This window comes from Diabrotica undecimpunctata, chromosome 10 (genome assembly GCF_040954645.1).
Source record: "Diabrotica undecimpunctata isolate CICGRU chromosome 10, icDiaUnde3, whole genome shotgun sequence".
In the NCBI taxonomy this organism is placed as follows: Eukaryota; Metazoa; Arthropoda; class Insecta; order Coleoptera; family Chrysomelidae; genus Diabrotica; species Diabrotica undecimpunctata.
In genome coordinates this window covers 10,304,605-10,324,920 of record NC_092812.1, presented here as the reverse complement: position 1 = coordinate 10,324,920, position 20,316 = coordinate 10,304,605, and the positions used below count along the sequence as shown (strand labels likewise).

The 20,316-nt window shown below is 32.9% G+C and overlaps 1 protein-coding gene across 1 annotated transcript in view; it reads right to left on the bottom strand.

Moving 5' to 3' along the window:
* The window catches only part of LOC140451611 (uncharacterized), a 258,028-nt gene that overhangs the window by 217,292 nt on the left and 20,420 nt on the right, over positions 1–20,316 (bottom strand). Inside the window, exon 2 of the mRNA XM_072545458.1 lies at positions 19,314–19,445. Within this exon, the coding sequence (XP_072401559.1) occupies positions 19,314–19,445 (132 nt within the window). The remainder of the gene's footprint in view (positions 1–19,313; positions 19,446–20,316) is intronic.

The following is a 20,316-nucleotide window of genomic DNA, read 5'->3' as shown; positions in this document are numbered from 1 at the left end:
TTACGTATCATCCATTAACGAAAACTCCAATCCTAGCAAATTTGGAAAAAAATAAGACAAATTTAAGGTCAGAAAACTAATAATAAAATTACTCGTTTAATTTCAAATGGTATAGAGATCACTTCACATGAACTTATTCCTAAAACTTTTACCAAACATTTCGAAGAGAAGTTCAGGAATAAAACTAATAATATTACTTTATCTCATCATGACTTATATTCTATCTTAGCTAATAGTAGAAACACCGCAGCTGGGCCTGATGATATTCCTTATGCATTCCTAAAGCATTTGTCAATATAATATTTACAATATAATTTGGAGTTCCCATAAATTTCCATCTCGGTGGAGCAAATCTATTGTTATACCAATACTCAAGCCAAATCAGCCAACTATCTTTCCACAATCTTATAGGCCCATCTCCCTCACATGCACTAGGTGTAAGCGAATGCAATAAATAATCAAGAATCGTCTTTTATGGTATTTTTAAGAACACAAGATTATTCCAAAGGAATAATGTGGCTACCAAAGACAGCGCTCCACAAAAGATAATCTGGTACTAATCCAAACCCATATTTCCAACGCAATTAATTGCAAGCAAGATTTGATAGCAACTATCTATGGCGCATTTGATACCATCTCTAGAAACGCAATCCTGGACAAACTTTCTGAATGTAACCTTACTGGCAACATATACGCATTTATCAAAAACTAACATCTAGATCGTTCAGGGTTTCTGTCAATAACTTCCTTTTTTCTCCACACATCCAACATGATGGAGTTCTTCAAGGTTCAATTTTAAGCACATCCTTATTCATTCTTTCGATTAGCGAGTTAAGTGAAAATATAGCTTTATCAATCAAATGCGTATTATATGCCAATGACCTAATATTGTACTGTCATGGTAAATCCAACGCAAGTACTAGTAAAATTCTACAATTAGAAGTAAGTGACCTACAAAACAAATTAGCTTCTCTAGGACTTACCCTGTCCCACTCTAAATCCAAAGTTATTAAATTTAGCAAAATAATGAGTTCTTTTAATCCTGAAATCGCTATCAACAACTTCAAATTACCGGTTGTTGATAATTGCAAAATATTAGGGCTGATATTTGATTCAAGATTAACCTGGAAACAGTACATACAGGAACGTAAACGAGTTTGCCTAAAAAGGTTAAATATAATTAAAACACTCTCACATTATCATTGGGGCGCGGAAGAAGCTACGTTACTGAACGTTTACAGATCACTAATCCGCTCCAAGCTCGACTATGGATATTTCGTCTATAAAAATCAATCTTAAATTCACTAAATACAGTACACAATACGGCTATTCATCTATGTCTTGGAGCATTCCGTTTTAGTCCGACAGAAAGTGTTTACTGTGAAAGCTAATGAACCTCCTCTATGGCTTAGGCGAGAAAACCTTCTTCTCTCCTATGCTGCTACAATTTCTTCCAATTTATCCAATCCAATATATCATTTAATTATATCCATCCCCATGTAACTAAATTATACATCCTATTCCTAGTCTTCTACAGCCGTTACTAAAATATATAAATTTGTCTGAAACCAAAACTCTACCATTCTCCAATAATCCCTATTGGACCAACATACTCCCAAATCATGATATTTCCCTCACCAAATTTAATAAGGAAGATACCAGGTTTAGTATATTAAGAATTCTCATTCTAGAACTTATAAACAAAAATAAATATAACATAGTTCTTTACACTGACTCGTCAAAGACAGAAAGTAGTGTGGGATATTCTGTAACCACTGTACAACAGCCGATCAAACTCTCTAAAATTTCTCACATGCTTTCAAATATCCCCAACAATATCCAAATACACACATAGCCATAATATGCTCTGATTCACTTTCCTCTATACACTAAATTAATGATCCAACCATCCTATCGTCCAAGATATTCATGACACATATCTGCTTCTTATAAACCAAAATACAACTGTCATTCTGATATGGGTACCATCCTATGTCGGTATTAGTGGTAACGAAAAAGCTGATTGCCTTGCCAAAAAAAATCGAAACGATCTCAAAGCTAGACTGAAGAAGCTTAATCTATCCACCTGGCAGATTCACTGGAATAAAGTTACTTCATCGCTACATGAAATTAAACCCTCAGTGAACCTACTTACCTATCCCAGTTTATCTCGAAAAAATATGGCAATCATACGGAGATTGCGTATAGGACATACCCGTCTAACTCATGACTATCTGATGACATCATCTCCACAACCAATCATCACTGCAATACGACTCTCCGAATCAGACATATACTTATAGAATGCTCTTTTTATGCCAAAATACGCCAACAGCTCGATATCAGTACTATCTTCAAAGGGGTCCTAAATAGCACAGACCAAATCAACAAGGTTATCAAATTCCTCGAGAAAAGTCAACTGCTCAACAAAATATAAATGTTATGTTACATGTTTTTATTATATTCTCTTTATGTTACTACATTATTTTGTAATTTATATGACATTATATTTATATGTAAATCTTAACTCGTGCTAATGACCATAGGTGCCACATGTAAGTTAATTTAAATAAAAAAATATTGTTTTTAATATGCGACTATATTATTGGTTTTGACTTGACTAATTAAAAATTAAAAATAGATTTTATTTGTTTTCCAGTGTATTTCGACAATGTGACGAAAACAAGCTTAAAGGGGTTTTACTAGTTTGGAACAGAGAAAGCTCAATACGTTCAAGAAAATATGTATTCAAGGCATACTTGTGATCCGTTAGCGAGTAAACAAAGAAATATAAGTCGCTCGAAATTTGAGAGCTACAGTTAAGAAATGGGATCCAATTACAAGATGTTGGTGTTTATCACAAGGGATTTCGTTCTCTTTAAGATGTAATATGTTCTTTTTAAACGGATTCTCTAAAGCTGTAATTAGAAAGGTGTCTGCTTATAGAACAATGAATTTTGCTTTGATTATTAGGAGTAGTATTCAGACTCCTTTTCTTTGATACGTATCTCAAATTTAAATGGAATTTAAATGAAATATATCATGTTATCTGTAGATTACTTCTAAAAAGTATACCGAGATATTAGGGTATCTGATTACATATTTCTACTGGTTTCTTTAAAGTTTTATAATTATTTCTAAAATAATACAAATTGTAATTTTATATTTAATTCTTAATTTATCTGGCATTTACAAATCTACACCAAATTTTCTGCAACTAATTTTAGTATTTTATTATTTTAACCTCTTTTATTTATTTACAAACTGTTCTGAGACTCTATTTATAAGATTCTTTTTTGTGAATTTAGTCTCATTCATGCAAAAATTCCATTGTTAGTACTGATTTCGCTACATGCATCTCCAATTCATACTCAACGTTGATTACAAGTTTCTCTTGGAACATCCTAAACCAACTATTTTAAGTTACACCAAATAAAAAATAACAAAAGTTAAAATCTGGATGTTTTGGAGGCTAATTCATTGGACCGCGTCTTCCAATCCACTGGTTTTCATTAGTTTTGTCAAGAACGTGACAAATCTCTTTACTGAAAAGAGCTGGGCAAACATGGTACAAAATCCATAAGTTCTGTCGGAGCATCATTAATTAAACCAGAATATAACATTTTCTAGAAAATTTAGGATTTTTGGTCCTATTAAACGGCCAGGTAATTCAATAGATTCTAATTATAGCAGCTGCAAATCAATACGGGCAGAAAAATCATGATCTAACAAGTTTGTTGAAAATGGAGATGGTAAATATTTTCTTCTTTTTAGCCTTTTTCGGCATTTTCCCATTAAGAGTTCGCCATTTTAATCCTCCACAGCTTTTTATCCTCTCACTCATAACTGGTGCCCTTCTCATTCTTCTTCCTGGAAGTTACCATTCCATTACTCTTTTTAAGTACTCTACTTTCATCTGGTTCCATATCTCGTCAGTCCTTATTCTGTCCCTTCTGGTAATTTGTAAACATCTTCTCATAAAATCCATCGTATTGTTGTTGTAACTGACCATCTTCCGCTTAGTATAAGGTAATGTTTTCCACGAATATGTGAAACATTCTATTTTTTTTTTCCTTTGGTAAGAGAGGTGGATTCAGTCTAGAAGCTATTATACCTTTTAAAAAGGGACAAGCTAAAGAATATAAGCTAGGATTAGAAGACTACAATAGACCTAAAAAGATCGCAGTGGAATAGGCCAAAAGCTAGCTTATTGAATCTATCTACGACTGTTGTTCCATATTATCTCAATAAGTGCTATTGTAACTACGTGTAAAACGTACGTGGAGGATAAATAAATTTTTTTGAAAAAAACGTAAAATTATATTTTTTTCATAGTATTTTGGCTCGTTGCGGTCTTGAGCTGTTGATCATTGAGTGCTGTTGAAATGTGGTTTTGTAGAAGGCAAAGCTATCCCGAGTGGATTGATTAAGTCGAAACCCGGATTAAAAATTTGGAATTTGATTGTACTTTTTCAAAAACCATAGCAGTCTTTTATTAATCATTTTCTCAAGAAGTTTACAGGTTGTGTTAGTAAGAGAAATATGACGATAACACTTTGGTAATGAGGAGAGTTGATTCTTTTTCCTTATTGGAATAATAGAATGACAAAATCTTATTGGGAATTGCTGGGAATCCCATATAAGATTAAAAAAACCAGTAGTTTGCAAAAGCAGAAATCGGATAGCTTTTTTAAGAAAATGTATGGGATGTTATCAGGGCCTGCTGCATTGCTTCTACATGAGGATATGACTAATTTTAGTTTATAGAGGGTAAAAGGTTGATTGGCTTGTGTAATGTCAAGAGGGTCAATAGAATTATTTATGATAGTAGGTAGAAGAGAGGAGTTGGACGCAAAATAGGAATTCTTATTTTAAGATTTTTCTTCAAAGTGAAGAGCGAAAGCGTTAGAAATCGATTGTCTATCACAGATAACTTTGTCGTCTATTATAAGATTAGGAACCTTATTACTAGATTTGTGACCCTGTATATGTTTTATTTTGTTCTAGACCTAACTTAGGAAGGTATGAATTGTTAAGAATGAGAAATTTGCAGGACTATTATTGCGGCGCAATTCGTTGAGAGCGAATTTGAATTAGCGGATAGCTTCTGCGCATGTTGAATTCCACCAAGGGACCATTTTGCGGGAGAGAGACGATGTTTTTTTACCAACATACTTGTCAGCCGTTAAAGTGACAGTCGGTTATTTGTTTGGGGGCAATGTTTGAATCTGAATCAAAAGTTAGAGCGGAGAAGAGGTTTCCGTTTAAAAGGTATATGTTGTCCAATCAGCCAATGTTAGACTCCAGTAATTGAGGATAGTATATTCCTGATAGGAATATAAAGAGATTATATTGGAAAAATGATTACTGACTATCGTGCAAATCATCGCAAGTGTTCCAGAAAAGAAAGGGTGCTGATTTAGGGTCGCAGATGATCGCAGAAGATCTATAGTAGAGAAATTATTAGATGATAAGTTAAAGTGTGTATCTGAGGGCATATTGAACACACAAGAACCAGATACTTTTAAAACGTTTTCAACAATTTTACCTCTTCCAAATGTACGGTTGGATCCCCACATATTATTATGAGCGCCCATAAGTATGAATGGTTGGGGAAGCTGGAAAATTAGATTAATCAATCCTGCTTCTTTTAATTTATAGTCGGAAGGAATATATAGATTACATAGAAAGTTTTATTGGACACCATGCAGTAATTACTACAGCTTCAAGATTGGTACCTACCACTAGGTACCAATAGGTACTACCTTAGTGGTAAGAGGAAGAAGAGGGAAGGAAGAAGAGGGAAGGAAGAAGAGGGAAGGAAGAAGAGGGAAGTATATATAGCTTGAAGCAAATATGAAAGCACCACCAATGGCTCTAGAACAGTTAGTACGTATGCAATAATATCCTTCAACATTTTTAAGTCGACCACAATGATTTCTTTTAAAATAAATCTCTTGAAAACAAATAAAATCAGGATTGTAAATTAAAATAAGTTTTTGTATTCTTTCTAAACAAGAATAGTTCCATTGGAGAATGGTGAACGTTTTGTTTATAAGAAAACATGAAATGATTAAGTGGAATAATTGAAATATTAAAGAGGAGTCAGTGGAGTAGCATTCGTCCAATGATAGTAAGATCTTCATAAAATGTGTTAAAGTCAGGGTTCAGTTTGCATTTAATTTTATTCTGAAGACGAATTAAACGATTTTTTAAGGAACCCTACACGTGGTGCTCGCCACGTGTAGATATCATTACTTGTGCGTGCTTCCTGTATTCAAGGTTACTGATTTCTAATATGTTCGACGGCCGTGCAGTTTCAGTTTAGCATTTATCGTGATTTAGTGTGATTGGTGGGCACTTAGTCAAATAATACAGGTACTTTAAGAATTTTTTATAAAACCATGTTAATTATTAGGATTTTTTTAGTATTACTATGACATTGTGTGTATATTAGTAAACATAATGCCATAGTTTAGCAATGCAAACTAAATTTTATAATAATAAAAAATAATATTTTTTAAGTGTTATGGCAGACGGGTAACAGTGAGACGGGGTACATTGAAACATGTCTCATTGTTACTCCGATGTTATAAAAAATTACATTTTGCATTTTTTTCTAAAATCTCTAGTATACCTAAAAGAAACTTTTCAAAAATGCCCACAAATCCACCGAGGAAGACAAATCATGGAACATTCTCGGAAGAAACCATCAGAAGGGCAGTTGAAGCTGTACTAACTGATCGCAGCATTAGATCTGTAGCAAGACAGGAACAAATTAGTTTCCAAACCCTAGCTAGGTAATAAATTGCGCTTAATAATGCTCTACAAATAGTTGCAATATTTATTTTTTTCAGACATGTGCAAAAAAGAAAGTCCAGTAAAGACGAATTTATTCGATATATGCCTAACTACGCAGTAAATAAAATATTTAGTACCAACCAAGAACAAATCCTGGCTGATTACATTATTAAATTCTCGCAGACGTTTTATGGATTACTTCTTGGGGATTGCAGAAAACTGGCCTATGAATTGGCATTCACAAACAATTTTAAGACACCTCTGCAATGATCCCTTAATAAAATGGCAGGAGAGGAATAGATGGAAAATTTTATAAAAAGAAACCCAAATATTACGTTGAGAACGCCCGAAGGATGTAGTCTATCACGGGCTATATCCTTTAATAACCACAACGTAGAGTTGTTTTTCGATAATTTATCCAATGCGAACAAATGCAATTAAAGATTTAGCGACGGCACACGTATTTATAACCTTGACGAAACGGCTATGTACAAAAATCATCGAAAGTTTTAGCTGAAAAAGGAGTAAAGCAAGTTAGTAAAGTGACGAGTGGAGAAAAAGGCGTGCTTGTAAAAACATGTGCAATTGTAAGTGCTTCAGGAAATCATTTACCACCTGCGTTGGTTTTTCCACGCGTTCATTTTAAGGAGTACATGATTTCAGGTGCTCTATCTGGTACTTTAGGACTTGCGTCTCCGTCCGGGTGGATGAATTCTGAGCTATTTTTGAAAAAAATGGAACATTTCATTCTACACACCTCTAGTTGAAAGCAAAATCCAAGTATTTTGCTTTATGACAATCACAAGAGTTACCTTCTTATCCAGGTTATAAATCTTGTTAAGGAAAATAACGTTACCATTGTTTCTTTTCCACCATATTTAACCAATAAGCCACAGCCTTTGGATGTTGGTATTTATAAGCCTTTCAGCTTGGCTTATAATGCTGCCATAGATAGCTGGCTAATGTATCATCCTGGAAAGCCAGTTACTATTTATGAAGTTGCAGATTGTGTGGGCGAAGCGTACTAGAAGGCAATGACTCCAGGAAATATTACCTCACCCTTTAAAAAATGTGGAATATATGCATTCGACAGGAAAATATTCACAGACATCAACTTTTTGCCATGGGTAACCAAACCCCTCTCGCGATCCAGTTCACGAGGAAACTTAAAAAAAAATAGATTTATAATTCCAGAAGAGATTCGTAGATATTTACGGCTGAACCTAGTAAAGAAACATCCAAAAGCCGAAGAAAGGGAAAAAGCATAATAGCTACTGACACTTCCGAGATGGCAGAATAAAAAGCAAAAAAGTATAGGGGCAATAAATTTGCAGAAAGCAAAAAGTGTTAAGCGAAAGATAAAAGAGAGTGATGAAGATGAAGCAGATTAAGAATTGCATTCTGATGCATTATCTGAACATTTTGAACGGGAAGTAGACCCAACAGCTTTTAAAGATTTATCAAGAACTCCTAAGGTCGATGATTATGTTCTGGTAGAATTTTAACCAGAAAACACTAAATCAAAACCAGTTTACTATATCGAAAAGCTGCTTTCTTGTGTAACAGATGCAAATGAGGTGGATGCCAGTTTAATGAGGAAAAGTGGGGAGATTAATTCTAAATTTTACTTTCCCACAGCTTCAGATATTGCCACAATTTCAGTAAAAGACATTAAGATGATATTGGCAAGGCCAGTTTGTTATGATCATACTAAACGGCAAAATTCATTTTTCCCATTCGTAATAAATTTCAATTTAGGTAATAAATGTATGTTAATTCCGATCACTATTTTTTTAATAAATAAGTACTTTGTAACTTAATTTGTTTTTTTATTTGTTCTTTTTTCATATAAATAAATATTTTGTAACTTAAATTTTATTTATGTTGTCTTTCATACAGGGTGTTTCAAAAAAAGGTAACCGCGTCTCTAGGGTAGGTAAAAAACTGAAAAATAATTGGGGTTTGCTTAGTAAAAAATTTTTGTAACGCCATCCGTTTTCAAGATACAGGGCGTTGAAGAAAAAAAAATTTTACCCATTTTTTACGATTTTGCCAAAACTACTGGCAACATTGTAATGAAATTTTATACGAATATGTTTTGGAAGCTGATACATTCCATGAATTTGTTTTTATATCTGTTTATCTTGTAAAGTTTCCTAGAAGAAACTTACCAAGTCAAAAAACATTTAGAGCCGTTGAACGACGTTGTCGAGAAACTAGGAATGTGAGACCAAATAAAATAAATTCTGGTAGACCAAGAACAACAAGAACAATTAATAAAGAAAATAATAGTTTAAATTTTCTTGATCAAGATCCAATAGTTAGCGTAAGGAATATAGCAAGACAAACAAATACTTCTTCTTTAAGTACTTGGCGGATACTGAAGGAACAGCAATTACATCCTTATCATTACAGACAAGTCCAAGAGCTCTTGCCAGATGATCTACCGGTTAGAGTGGATTTTTGTGAAACATTGCAACAAAGGACAGCCCACAATCCAAATATTTTAAAATGCATTCTTTTTACGGACGAGGCCACCTTTACGCGACAAGGTATGTTTAACTCCCATAATGCACACTACTGGTGTGATTAGAATCCACGAGTCAAAAGGGTATCACATTACCAACACTCATTTAAAGTTAATGTTTGGGCAGCAACTTTAGGTAACAAATTAATAGGTTATTATATTCTACCTGGAAATTTAAATGGTGATATGTATCTTGATTTTTTAAACAATTCCTTATTCGAGATATTAGAAGATTTAACGCTAAACGAGCGATGATCTTTATTTTTTATGCACGATGGAGCTCCATTACACTTTGATAGTAGGAGTCGTAATTGGTTGAGTAATCATTTTCCGAATCGATGGATTGGTAGAGGTGCAGAAGCTCCGATTCATTGGCCTCTTCGGTCATGCGATTTTAACCCTTTGGACTATACAGTTTGGTCGTATATTAAGGAAAAAGTCTATGCTACAGAGGTAAATTCACGCCAAGAATTGGAAGAAAGAATTCAACGTCAATTTAATGACATCATAGCTGATCTCCTACCGTTTAAAAGGTTAATGGAATCTTTAGAAAAAAGAATAGACTTGTGTATTCGCGAAAACGGAAGGCATTTTGAACACTTACTGTAATTAAATTTTATTTTATGTTCTTAGTCATTAATTTAATTTTCTTCTTGTGAGTTTTGTTTAATTACTAACTATTTTATACCAGCATCAATTATTACTTCATAATTTTCAAATCAAAATATTCCGAAAACGGTACACAGTATCGAGTTTTACCAAGAGTACCTTTTTCGTGTAAAATTGAATGATGTTTAAGTTTACTTGAAATTTTAATTAATAATTATACTCTTAAAAAAGTTATATTGACTAATACTTAGTACGATCCGTGTAACTAGCTCCCTCTATGAGAATCAGATATAAAAACAAATTCATGGGATGTATCAGCTTACAAAACATATTCGTATAAAATTTCATTACAATGTTGCCAGTAGTTGCGGCAAAATCATAAAAAATGCGTAAATTTTTTTTTTCTTCAACGCCCTGTATCTTGAAAACGGATGGCGTTACAAAAATTTTTTACAAAGCAAACCCCAATTATTTTTCAGTTTTTTACCTACCCTAGAGACGGGGTTACCTTTTTTTGAAACACCCTGTATAAATATTATACTGTCTCAATGTTACCCATGCATGGGTAACACTGAGATAAATGACAACTTGACCTTCTATGTCAAATACAAATTAAACAAACCGAAAAATTTTCAAATTTAAAATTTGATTTGTTCATTTGTAATGAACGCATGTGAGAGTACAATCCTGAAGAAATGATGTTTACATAAAATATGTCAAAGTTGTGGACTTATGGTTAAATGAAAAAAAAGTGTCTCACTGTTAACCAGTTTCCCCTAAATGATTTACTTCTGCAAGTATTTGAAAAACATCTATTTTATTTTCGCTCTGTATATTGCAGATACAATAATATTATTTTTCTTAATTTAATTATTTACTTTAGTCTGCTATGCAATTTAACTTAACTGAAACTGTCCCCAACAGGTAAAACAAATCGTTTAAATTTTAATTAGGGGTAGTTACAGCGTCAAGTATGTAGGAAGAATTTCACTTTAAGTGCTTTCGTCCTACCGCCCTGTAGAACTTTAACAATTTACATTGATTTAACTGTAGGGGATTAAACACGATTCCTTTTCTATGCTGGTCAAGTAGAGGCAATAAATATAGTTTAAGTTGCTGGGGTTGCTCCTCCCCTAGCGGAGCCAGGCTTTTCTTTCATGTAAATAAATGCGGAATGTAAATAGTTAAACAGCCTTCAGCCTCCTTTTACAGCATGCAAAGGATTCTGGTTTTAAAAGTTGAGCTTGTTCGGATGTTCTATATGCTGTAAAGCTAATAATACATAGAATTATGTACACAGGGTATCCAAAAATTCCATACAAATTAGAAACTTGTAAATATTAACCATACCTATTGTTTTGCAAAAAAATTTTTTAAAAGAGGTTACATATTATACGGTACAATATTAATAAGACAGCAACCGTCATTATGAGTTATAAGGTAAAATTAAATGTTCGCAAGAATAGATGTATTTATTCTTCTGGTTTTCTAAGATATTCGAAGCATTGTTCACTAACACAACATGTCAATTTCATCGCATTTTTTTTCATTTGTTATTAGTACCACTCAGGTTGTGGCGGCATAACTAAATAAAACGAAAACCAATATTCATACTAGATTAATTTTAGTGTTTTTTCGTATGTGTGTGTTTACAATATCAATAGCAATACCATTTTAAAATCCTCTGTTTTAAATCGCTAAATATTAAACTCTTCCTACAGTTTTGTTGGTTAGATAGAGGAGCTATAAACTAGGGGGAGCAATCCTATAGTCAGGTTAGTACCATACTGATAGACTTAAATCCATATAACTTATAGAAACAGAATTATGCCTCGAAACACGAAAGATTCAACGACGGCGAGAGATAGAGAAAAACGAAATATGGAATGCAAGAAACATTCTTGTAACGTAAAGACTAAACACAAGAGACAAGAAAATAATTAAAACCAGAAAAATATAGATACATGTGTACTACAAGAGACAAAGGAAAAAGAAAAGGGTCAAAGTATGCTGGATGACTTTCTGATGATCTATAGTTGTGTTGCAAGAGAAAACAGAGTCAAAGAAGGTCTCGCAGTGTTAGTACACAGAAAATCTTTACACCAAGCACAACAATGTATCTATGTCTCTAAATGAATAGTTATTATGGAAATCAAACTGGATGTTGAACCTTTGAATGTGACAGGAATCTATCCACATATGAACAATAGAGATACAAGATAAAAATGTTTTGAACATTTTCATAGTGAAAAAAAAACGAGTCCACACAAGACGAATATAAAATCAGTTTTTTTTGAACAGTGAAGAACATTTTAATTCGTGAAAAATTAAAAAAATCCTAAGTTGGACATTTAGCAGTATAAACAGTTTGCAGAATTTGTAAGTAAAAAAAAATAATTACTATTCGTCGGGAGATTCATACCTAAGGAGAGTTTGGCAGCCAACAGGAGATAGAAACGGTTGTTAGGAGGTTTTTGATCAAGAGTTCTGTTTTAATAAGCAGAACCAGGGAGGGAGTTTTCGCTAGGGAGCTAATTAGAGTTGATCGTTTTAGTAGAGAGTCAAAAGTACAGAGGCAAATTGTTGAGAAGAAACAATTAATTGAACTAAACTTATATAATATAAACTAAGATAATTTGCTAATTAATATATTTAAATAGATTTGGAAGTTGATAATGCTCTAGAATTAAACCCCAATCCAGATGTTTTAGATACAATAATGATTTAAATACTGACCCCTCCTATCTCATATGCACCAAATCTCTCTCTATCTATACAGCCCTTGCTGTCCAATTTTGAATATAGGCCTCCTCTTCCTTCTTCCACGTCTCTATTGTAGGCAGTTTGTATCCACTTCGGGCCTGCGTGTTTCTTCAAGTCATCTGACCATCTCATTTGTGGCGCACCGAAGTATTCTCATTAATTTGTGGGAACACATGTAACGTATGCGATAATACCGAAGACAATATATCTACTAAATCTACCGAAGTTTCCTTGTCGACAGAAAGAAAGAAACCGCAAAAGGCAGCGCTCCAGAGGAGACTGTTTGGAATCGGAAGAAGAGTCCAAAAAAACCAAAGAGGTGGAAGAAAATAACAAACTAGCTCGGGCAATGGATACATTGATCGGAAAGATGAAGAAAATGGAGGCTGGAAATAAGCAAAGAATCGACGATCTGGTCACTCAGATGATTGAGTTACGAAAAATAATAAAAGACAAGAAAACCGAAAATTGAAAACTAGTTAACTATATTATCACAGTATCAGATCAAAGAACAGCCAAGAAACTCAATGGCTTCCCCTCGGATCATAATGGAAATACAAGAAGGCAAGAAATAACGGAGACAAAAAACAATGAAGATAATGCAGATTGGAAACCCATCAAAAAAAAAAGGTAAAAAGTCAAACCAAATTGACAAATGTACTGCTAAACCAACTGAAAAGTTGCCGACAAACCAAAGGAAAAACTTGAAGAGAAGAAAGCTAAAAAAATTAGCGAAAACAATCAAAAATGGATGTTGTTAAATAGCAAATACAAATCATACAAAAAATGAACGAAAAAATAATTGAAAAACGTATGGAACAGGGAAAAAGAAGAATGAAAAAAGCAGACATTATAGAGGTATCAAAGGCAACAACAATAAAAACAATAGAAAACCCAGTGGAAAACAAAGTAGTAGAAACTACGAACAAGACAGCACCAAAACCACAAGCAATAATGCAATCATTCTCAAATCTGATGACAAATGTAAACAAATATTAAAGACAACCGCTGATAAAGGAATAGACTACTCAAATATATTTGCGAAATCAAGCAGATCCATAGTGATCCAAACCAAAAACAGAGAGGACAACCTCGGTATGATTAAAGTACTGGAAGAATTCGACAGCAAAAATAAAATAGAACACATTGCATATGCTATAGACAGAGAGGGGGGGTAGCATGGCTTGTGGATCAAATAGGTACCACTTTATAACGAACTGTGACCAGTTTGATCTTCGGACATGTGGCTCCCACTGTTCAATGGTACACACATGCTCCTAGGGGCTGAGTTGAATGCGCGAGTGTGTGTGTGTGTGTGTGTGTGTGTGTGTGTGTGTGTGTGTGTATGTCGCTATATAGTCGAAGAAAGCTGGGTAAAAATTAAGTCAAATATCTTAACCTCAGCCAAAGAAGTTTTTGCCGAAAGAAAGAAAACAAAAATCGGTCGATCCCAAACCGAAGATCTTTATGATTTTGCTCAGAAGTAAAGAAAAAATGTAAAGAAAAAAAAAAGCTTACCTGAACAATATGCCAATCAAGATCCAAGAAGCATGCAATAATTACAAGACAATAAGAAACAAAACACATTAACTTGTACGATCACTGGAAACGTTTTCGAAAGAGCATGCTTTTTAAGGTCTACAATAGGAAATATGGCGCTATAGAATATATATATATATATAAATATATATATATATATATATATATATATATATATATATATATATACATATATAACAACTAACAGAATTAATTAACAAAATTATAAAACATATATCTTATATTCCCTTCCGTACATGTGTCAAGGACGACAATGGTTTAATAGAATTTAATTTCTGAATATTATCTTCTTTTATGATGTAATGATTTATTTATTTTACCGCATATAGCTTGGAATTTATGCATTTTGTCGTTTATCTCATTATCGCATTCATAACTTTTATCGTCTCCCAAGCACTTAAAATGAAATATTTGCTTTATTGGTCCATTCTCGAGGATCATTTTTCACTGTATTTGTCTTTAAATACCATGACTTTTATTTTTATTAAGGATATTTTTAAATCGTATTGTTTCTTTTATCTGTTTCTTGTTAATGTTTATCACTATTGTCGTCTGGAAGTAAAAGGTTGTTGTTGATTGTAACATGACAGGTTTTTTATGTATATGTGTTAAAACATTTAGTCTATTGTTTACTATTTTGTCGTAGATTTTATATGCTTTATTTAGTGAACTAACAACTAACGCCTCTGTAGTTGCTGCAGTTACTTGTGTTGTGCTTTTTAAATAGAAATGGGACATCTGCTATTTTCAATGGGCCTGGCATTTCATATTACTACTAGTACCTAGTAAAATAATGTAGGAATCAAATGGCAGAAAGTGTCTGAACAATTGATAATTTTGTGCTTATAACATCTCCCCCTGATGCCATCTCTTATGGTTCAACGTTACTTTTAATCTTCACCAGAGGAAACATTTTAGCTCAGTAATATATAGAAGAAGTTTTGGAAGTTCATGTCATACCCTATCTAGAGCCAGGAATTGCAAGAGTCACCATGAACTTCTGTGAATAGGCCGAAGTAAATCTTTTGCCCTGGCCCCAGAGATTCCCAGAATACGAGTGGGGTATTATGGCAGATTTCTTAATTTAAAGCATCCTTCTCAAACTTTTAGATCACTTCGAGAGGGGTTAATTAGTGCATGGAACGAAATATTCTAGGAGTCCATACCGTAGTCATCCAGGAGTTGCCAACTGAAACTTGTCTGATTGTATATTTGTATCGCTCTTTGTCAAGTTCTGATGCTTCATTTATTAAACATTGTAAACAATATTTGTGAATTGTTTTTAGTGATTACCGCCATTGTATTTTAATTTGTAGTTTTAACTTTGAACAGCTTCTATTATAAAAAAAATTTAGTTTATGTTGTTATAATTTTGGTTTAATCCAATTATTAATAAGTTTACAAATATTTTTTTTATATACCTGTTTATTTTACGCCAATAATAAGTCATTTTCTAATATCAGTTAATATTGATATTGTTCTGAAGCTATCTTCCAATAAAATTGCCTTAGGAATGCAACTAAAAATATTGATATCATTTTAAAGTTATTTACTTTAAAATGTTTTAATTGTCAATACGACGGAGGCAAATAAAATTAAATTATTAGAAGAATTTTTTACCAAGTAAAAAAAATAAATTTTGTTTAATTTATTAATGTTTTGTATTTTGAGAACGATTACAGAACAGGAAGTGGAAACGTCAAAATAGCATTGTGGCTTATTTTCAGTAAAAATAATAAATTGGATCATATTAATTTGAAAATTACTGAAATATATATCTTTTGAAGACATTTTTGATACTATAGGTTATGTTGTACTGAACCATCCTGAGACCAAGTGGGGTCCAAACAGGCCCCAGCATTTACATTTTTATTTATATTTTGAGTTAAATTATTCTTTAACTAGATCATAAATCATTTTTTTTCTGTTTTAAAAAATATAGTAACTAAAAATTAGAAAAACAAACGTTTGATGTTGATTTATTTATGTGTGAATTAAAAAAAAACATGGATGAACCCTAAATGGTCTTTGTTTACTTTTGGTATATGCCAGTCTATAATGATGTGATATTATTGGATGTATAATGAAGCGTGATCAAATTCGAGTTGCTAGATTGCTTCGCTAAATATCTAGTTTACCGAAACCCTCTTTGCAGCAGTTTTTACCATTTCCTGAGCGACCACCATTTTCTTCATATTTTGGATTTTCAATCAGAGATTTGCAGCAGTTTTTACCATTTCCTGAGCTACCTTCATTTTCCTCATATTTTGGATTTTCAATCAGAAGTAATTACCAGTCTGTCGTTTTGATATCAAGTGAACATTATTTGCCAAATATTTGTGATGATACTAAGAAGAAACCAGATATATTACACCAATACAACAACACTAAAGGAGCTGTATACCCGTTGGATAAAATTGTTAGGGAAGGCACAGACATTGTAATAGGTATATAAAAAGCTGGTCGCAGGTGCTATTTTCCAACAGAATAGATATTGGCTATTTCAAAGGGTTCTAATATATACCAAACTGGATTCTTACTGGAATAAAAAATAATTAGACATAACGGAGCATGCCTAATAACAACAGGTGTCTGAAAGCAATGCCACTAGAGAAATTAAATAAGTGTACGGGAACGGAACTGCGAAGACGAACCACGGAGTACACCTAGTTCTTCAGACAGTCATTTGATGACATGTGATATTCAGTGCGGAATAACACTTTAATGGCGACATGCGGCTGAAATCAGAGCGCTGAAGGGAAAGGTTTTTTCAGTGGCGTTCCCATAGAACCTCCAGCCCGGTATCCTCCGAAACCAAACACACCAAATATTTCAAATTTTGACTGGAGGATATGGGTAAAACTGAACAAAATGAGATCGGGCGTAAAGATCGGGGGCTGTAAAGATAAGCAAAGCAAGATGAGGCTAGTTCAATTAAAATGACACTTTATGCATGTGCAGCCAGCGACAGAAGATAGATCAAATGCTCAAGTGACACCAATGCCCGTTTACGTTCACGATGGACAACCTGTTCAAGGCCAACACCAAGGCAAGAAACTGCGCCTGATTCTAGGCTAACCACTTGAAATGATCGCGCTTGGACACACAAAAGTAAAGTAAATGAGCTGTGGCAGATTAGAAGAAATAAAACGTTTCTTACGTTTCAATAACAATAATATGATTGAAAAATATTAGCTTATTCATGAAAAACTATTTAAGATCAGATCTGTTCTGCGCTTAATCAAAGAACAGCTACTTGTGGTTCCAAAAGAGGAATTTATAGCTGCAGATGAATAGATTATACGTACAAAAACGTGAAGCCTGCTAAAGCAGTAAAACTCAAGAAAAGTTTATTAGTGGGGCTTCAAAAAGTTTGTGCTGAGGATATTTCGGGATTAACCTATGAATTTGATTTTCTTGCTATTTACCAAAGTAATACTATCCCTCAAAGAGCACCAAATCTTAGTATAAGCAGCAACGAGGTTGTCAAATTAGCAGATTCGATATCAAAATATCAACATTACAAGTTGTTTTTTAGCAATAAGTTGACCAGCATACCTCTTACGATATATCTGACTAAAGGTGGTTTTTGATCTCTAAAAACAAACAGTAAATCGTGTTTCAGGAATTATTATGCCAACTGAGAAGGGGATGAAGAAGCGAGTCAGAGATCATATGGTAAAAAATAGCTAATATAAACAATGTGAATATCATTGTACTATCTTGGTTTGATAATAAAATCATTACTATAATGTCAACATAGGTGAAAGTGAACCGAAGTGAACCAAATAATAATACTCTACAAAAACTATATGGGTGGCGTAGATCTCCTTGATTTGATATTAGGATTTAATTTTTTATTATTAGCCAGAAGAGCGAAGAAATTTGATATGTCCAGTTTGAATACCAAACTAGTAATAGCTGATGCTCTATGCATAGAAGGCAGGAACACTAGCTAAAAAGATCAGATTAGGAAGACAATCAAGTAGTACGCTTCATCAGATGTAGGTACGACTAAAAATGAAAAAAGAGACCCAGTAAAAAAATACACCAGGAAGATATTCGCAAAAATGGGAGTGACCATTTTACTGTTGGAATGAAAGAACTAGGTCAAGGTCCAAATTTTCTAGTTGTAAAGTGCAAACATATATAATTTGCACAAAATGCACAATACCGTAGTGTCTTAATAAAAAATGAAACTGCTATTTGTAGTTCCATAACCTGACCATTTCACTGTTGGAATGGAAGAACTATGTAAAGGTCCAAATGTCCTGATTCTTTAGGGTGAACATATATAATTTTCACAAAATGCACAATACAGTAGTGTCTTAATAAATAGAAAAAACTGCTATTTGAAGTTTCATAATGTATAGTATGCGCTGTAGTTTCAAACTACTAAAAAAGTTTTTCTGCTAATCGCTCATATATGGATCGTTCGGCATACAAAAATTTAGAGAAACGATAAATTAGATAGATGTCTACTAAATATTTACAGCTGCAATTTTATATGTGTTGTAAAGGTCAGATTGGAGAATTCTGGAATTTATTATAGGTCTTGATAAAGAATCGTAGCGGAGAAGATAACGAGAATATTGAGCATCGAAGATTGTTGGATTTTAGAGTTGTCTGACTTGTCTATCTGTTTATATTTAAATTCTTATGATGCTTCAGAGAATGAATTTAGTGTCTAGCGTTCCATATTAATGGTTAATTCGAATATAGTAATTTATATTTCTCCTCTTGATTATCTGGATTATATTGATTAATCAGACCAATTAAATCCATTATTGTCATCGCTACAATTTTTTCCTTTTTGTCAACTTTCGAAACAATATATAACTTCAAATACTGCTTCAGAAACAAAATTATTTAATTGAAATGACGTGAACGTAATAGATAATAATTTTAACCTAATGTCGAGATGAATACCAATAATATATCAAATATTGTCCGTGGAACTTGAGTAAATAATTTCTCACTACTCTAGATAATGGTTCTATTCTTTTGGAAGATTACTGTAATCTTTTGAAGAACATTAGCAAGATTGAATTACCTTTTCCTCGTTTGGACTCGACAAATTCCAGTCGCCAAAAACGTTCGAATGTGGAGTGGGCACGGCTATGCTGTTTGGTCGTTTTTTCGAAAGATGGTCAACCGGTAAACTATATTCTTCACAAACCGCGATCTGAAAGAAAAATAAATTTTTAAATTTTTTTATATTAACTTACAATAAAATAAATGACACTAAATCATGCCAGAATAAATGTAAACAAGTGTATCGTTCTTCCAATAGTTAGGATTTTTAATTCTTTTTTGGTCTCTTAGTTATTATGTCTGATGGGCACGAATAGGTCAAATAACGATTAAATAAAAATCTTTAATTAAAATAAACTAAATTGTTTAACTGAAATAAGCTTTAACGTGTAGATAACCGAATATCTAAGGTTTAAATCTAGAGAAGCTGTTTTCCTAAGGGAAAATAGATTCTCAGAGCTATGCAAAATAATGACCTGAACCAACTGTCCACTGAAGAGCCTACGTATTTGCCTATTGACAGAAAAAATGTCTGATTTGCTTGTTTTCGGTGTTACCAAGAGCATAGCAAAAATACTTTGGTCTTCAAAGTCATGTTTTGACTTATCTTCCTACCACTCCCCGGTTCGAATAACGGTAAACTCTAAATTCAAAGTTTCTCATTAATAACTATACTAACTGGGACCACTTTAGAATCATTTTAGATAAAAAACTGCAACTAAATATCCCACTAAAAACTAAATCGCAAATCGACGCAGCCGTAGAAGAAATCAGCTATCTGCGCGGCAGTCTACGCCCAATCAAAGAAAAAATCTCGGAAGACCTCGGAAGCCTGTTAATTTTAATATCATTAAAATTAAAATTAAAATTAACAGACTAAATTAAGTGAGTCTAATACTAATTTATTTTCATTCTTGTAAGCTATTATATTATATTATAATATATAGTATTAATCTATTATATTATATTATATATATACATATATATATATATATATATATATATATATATATATATATATA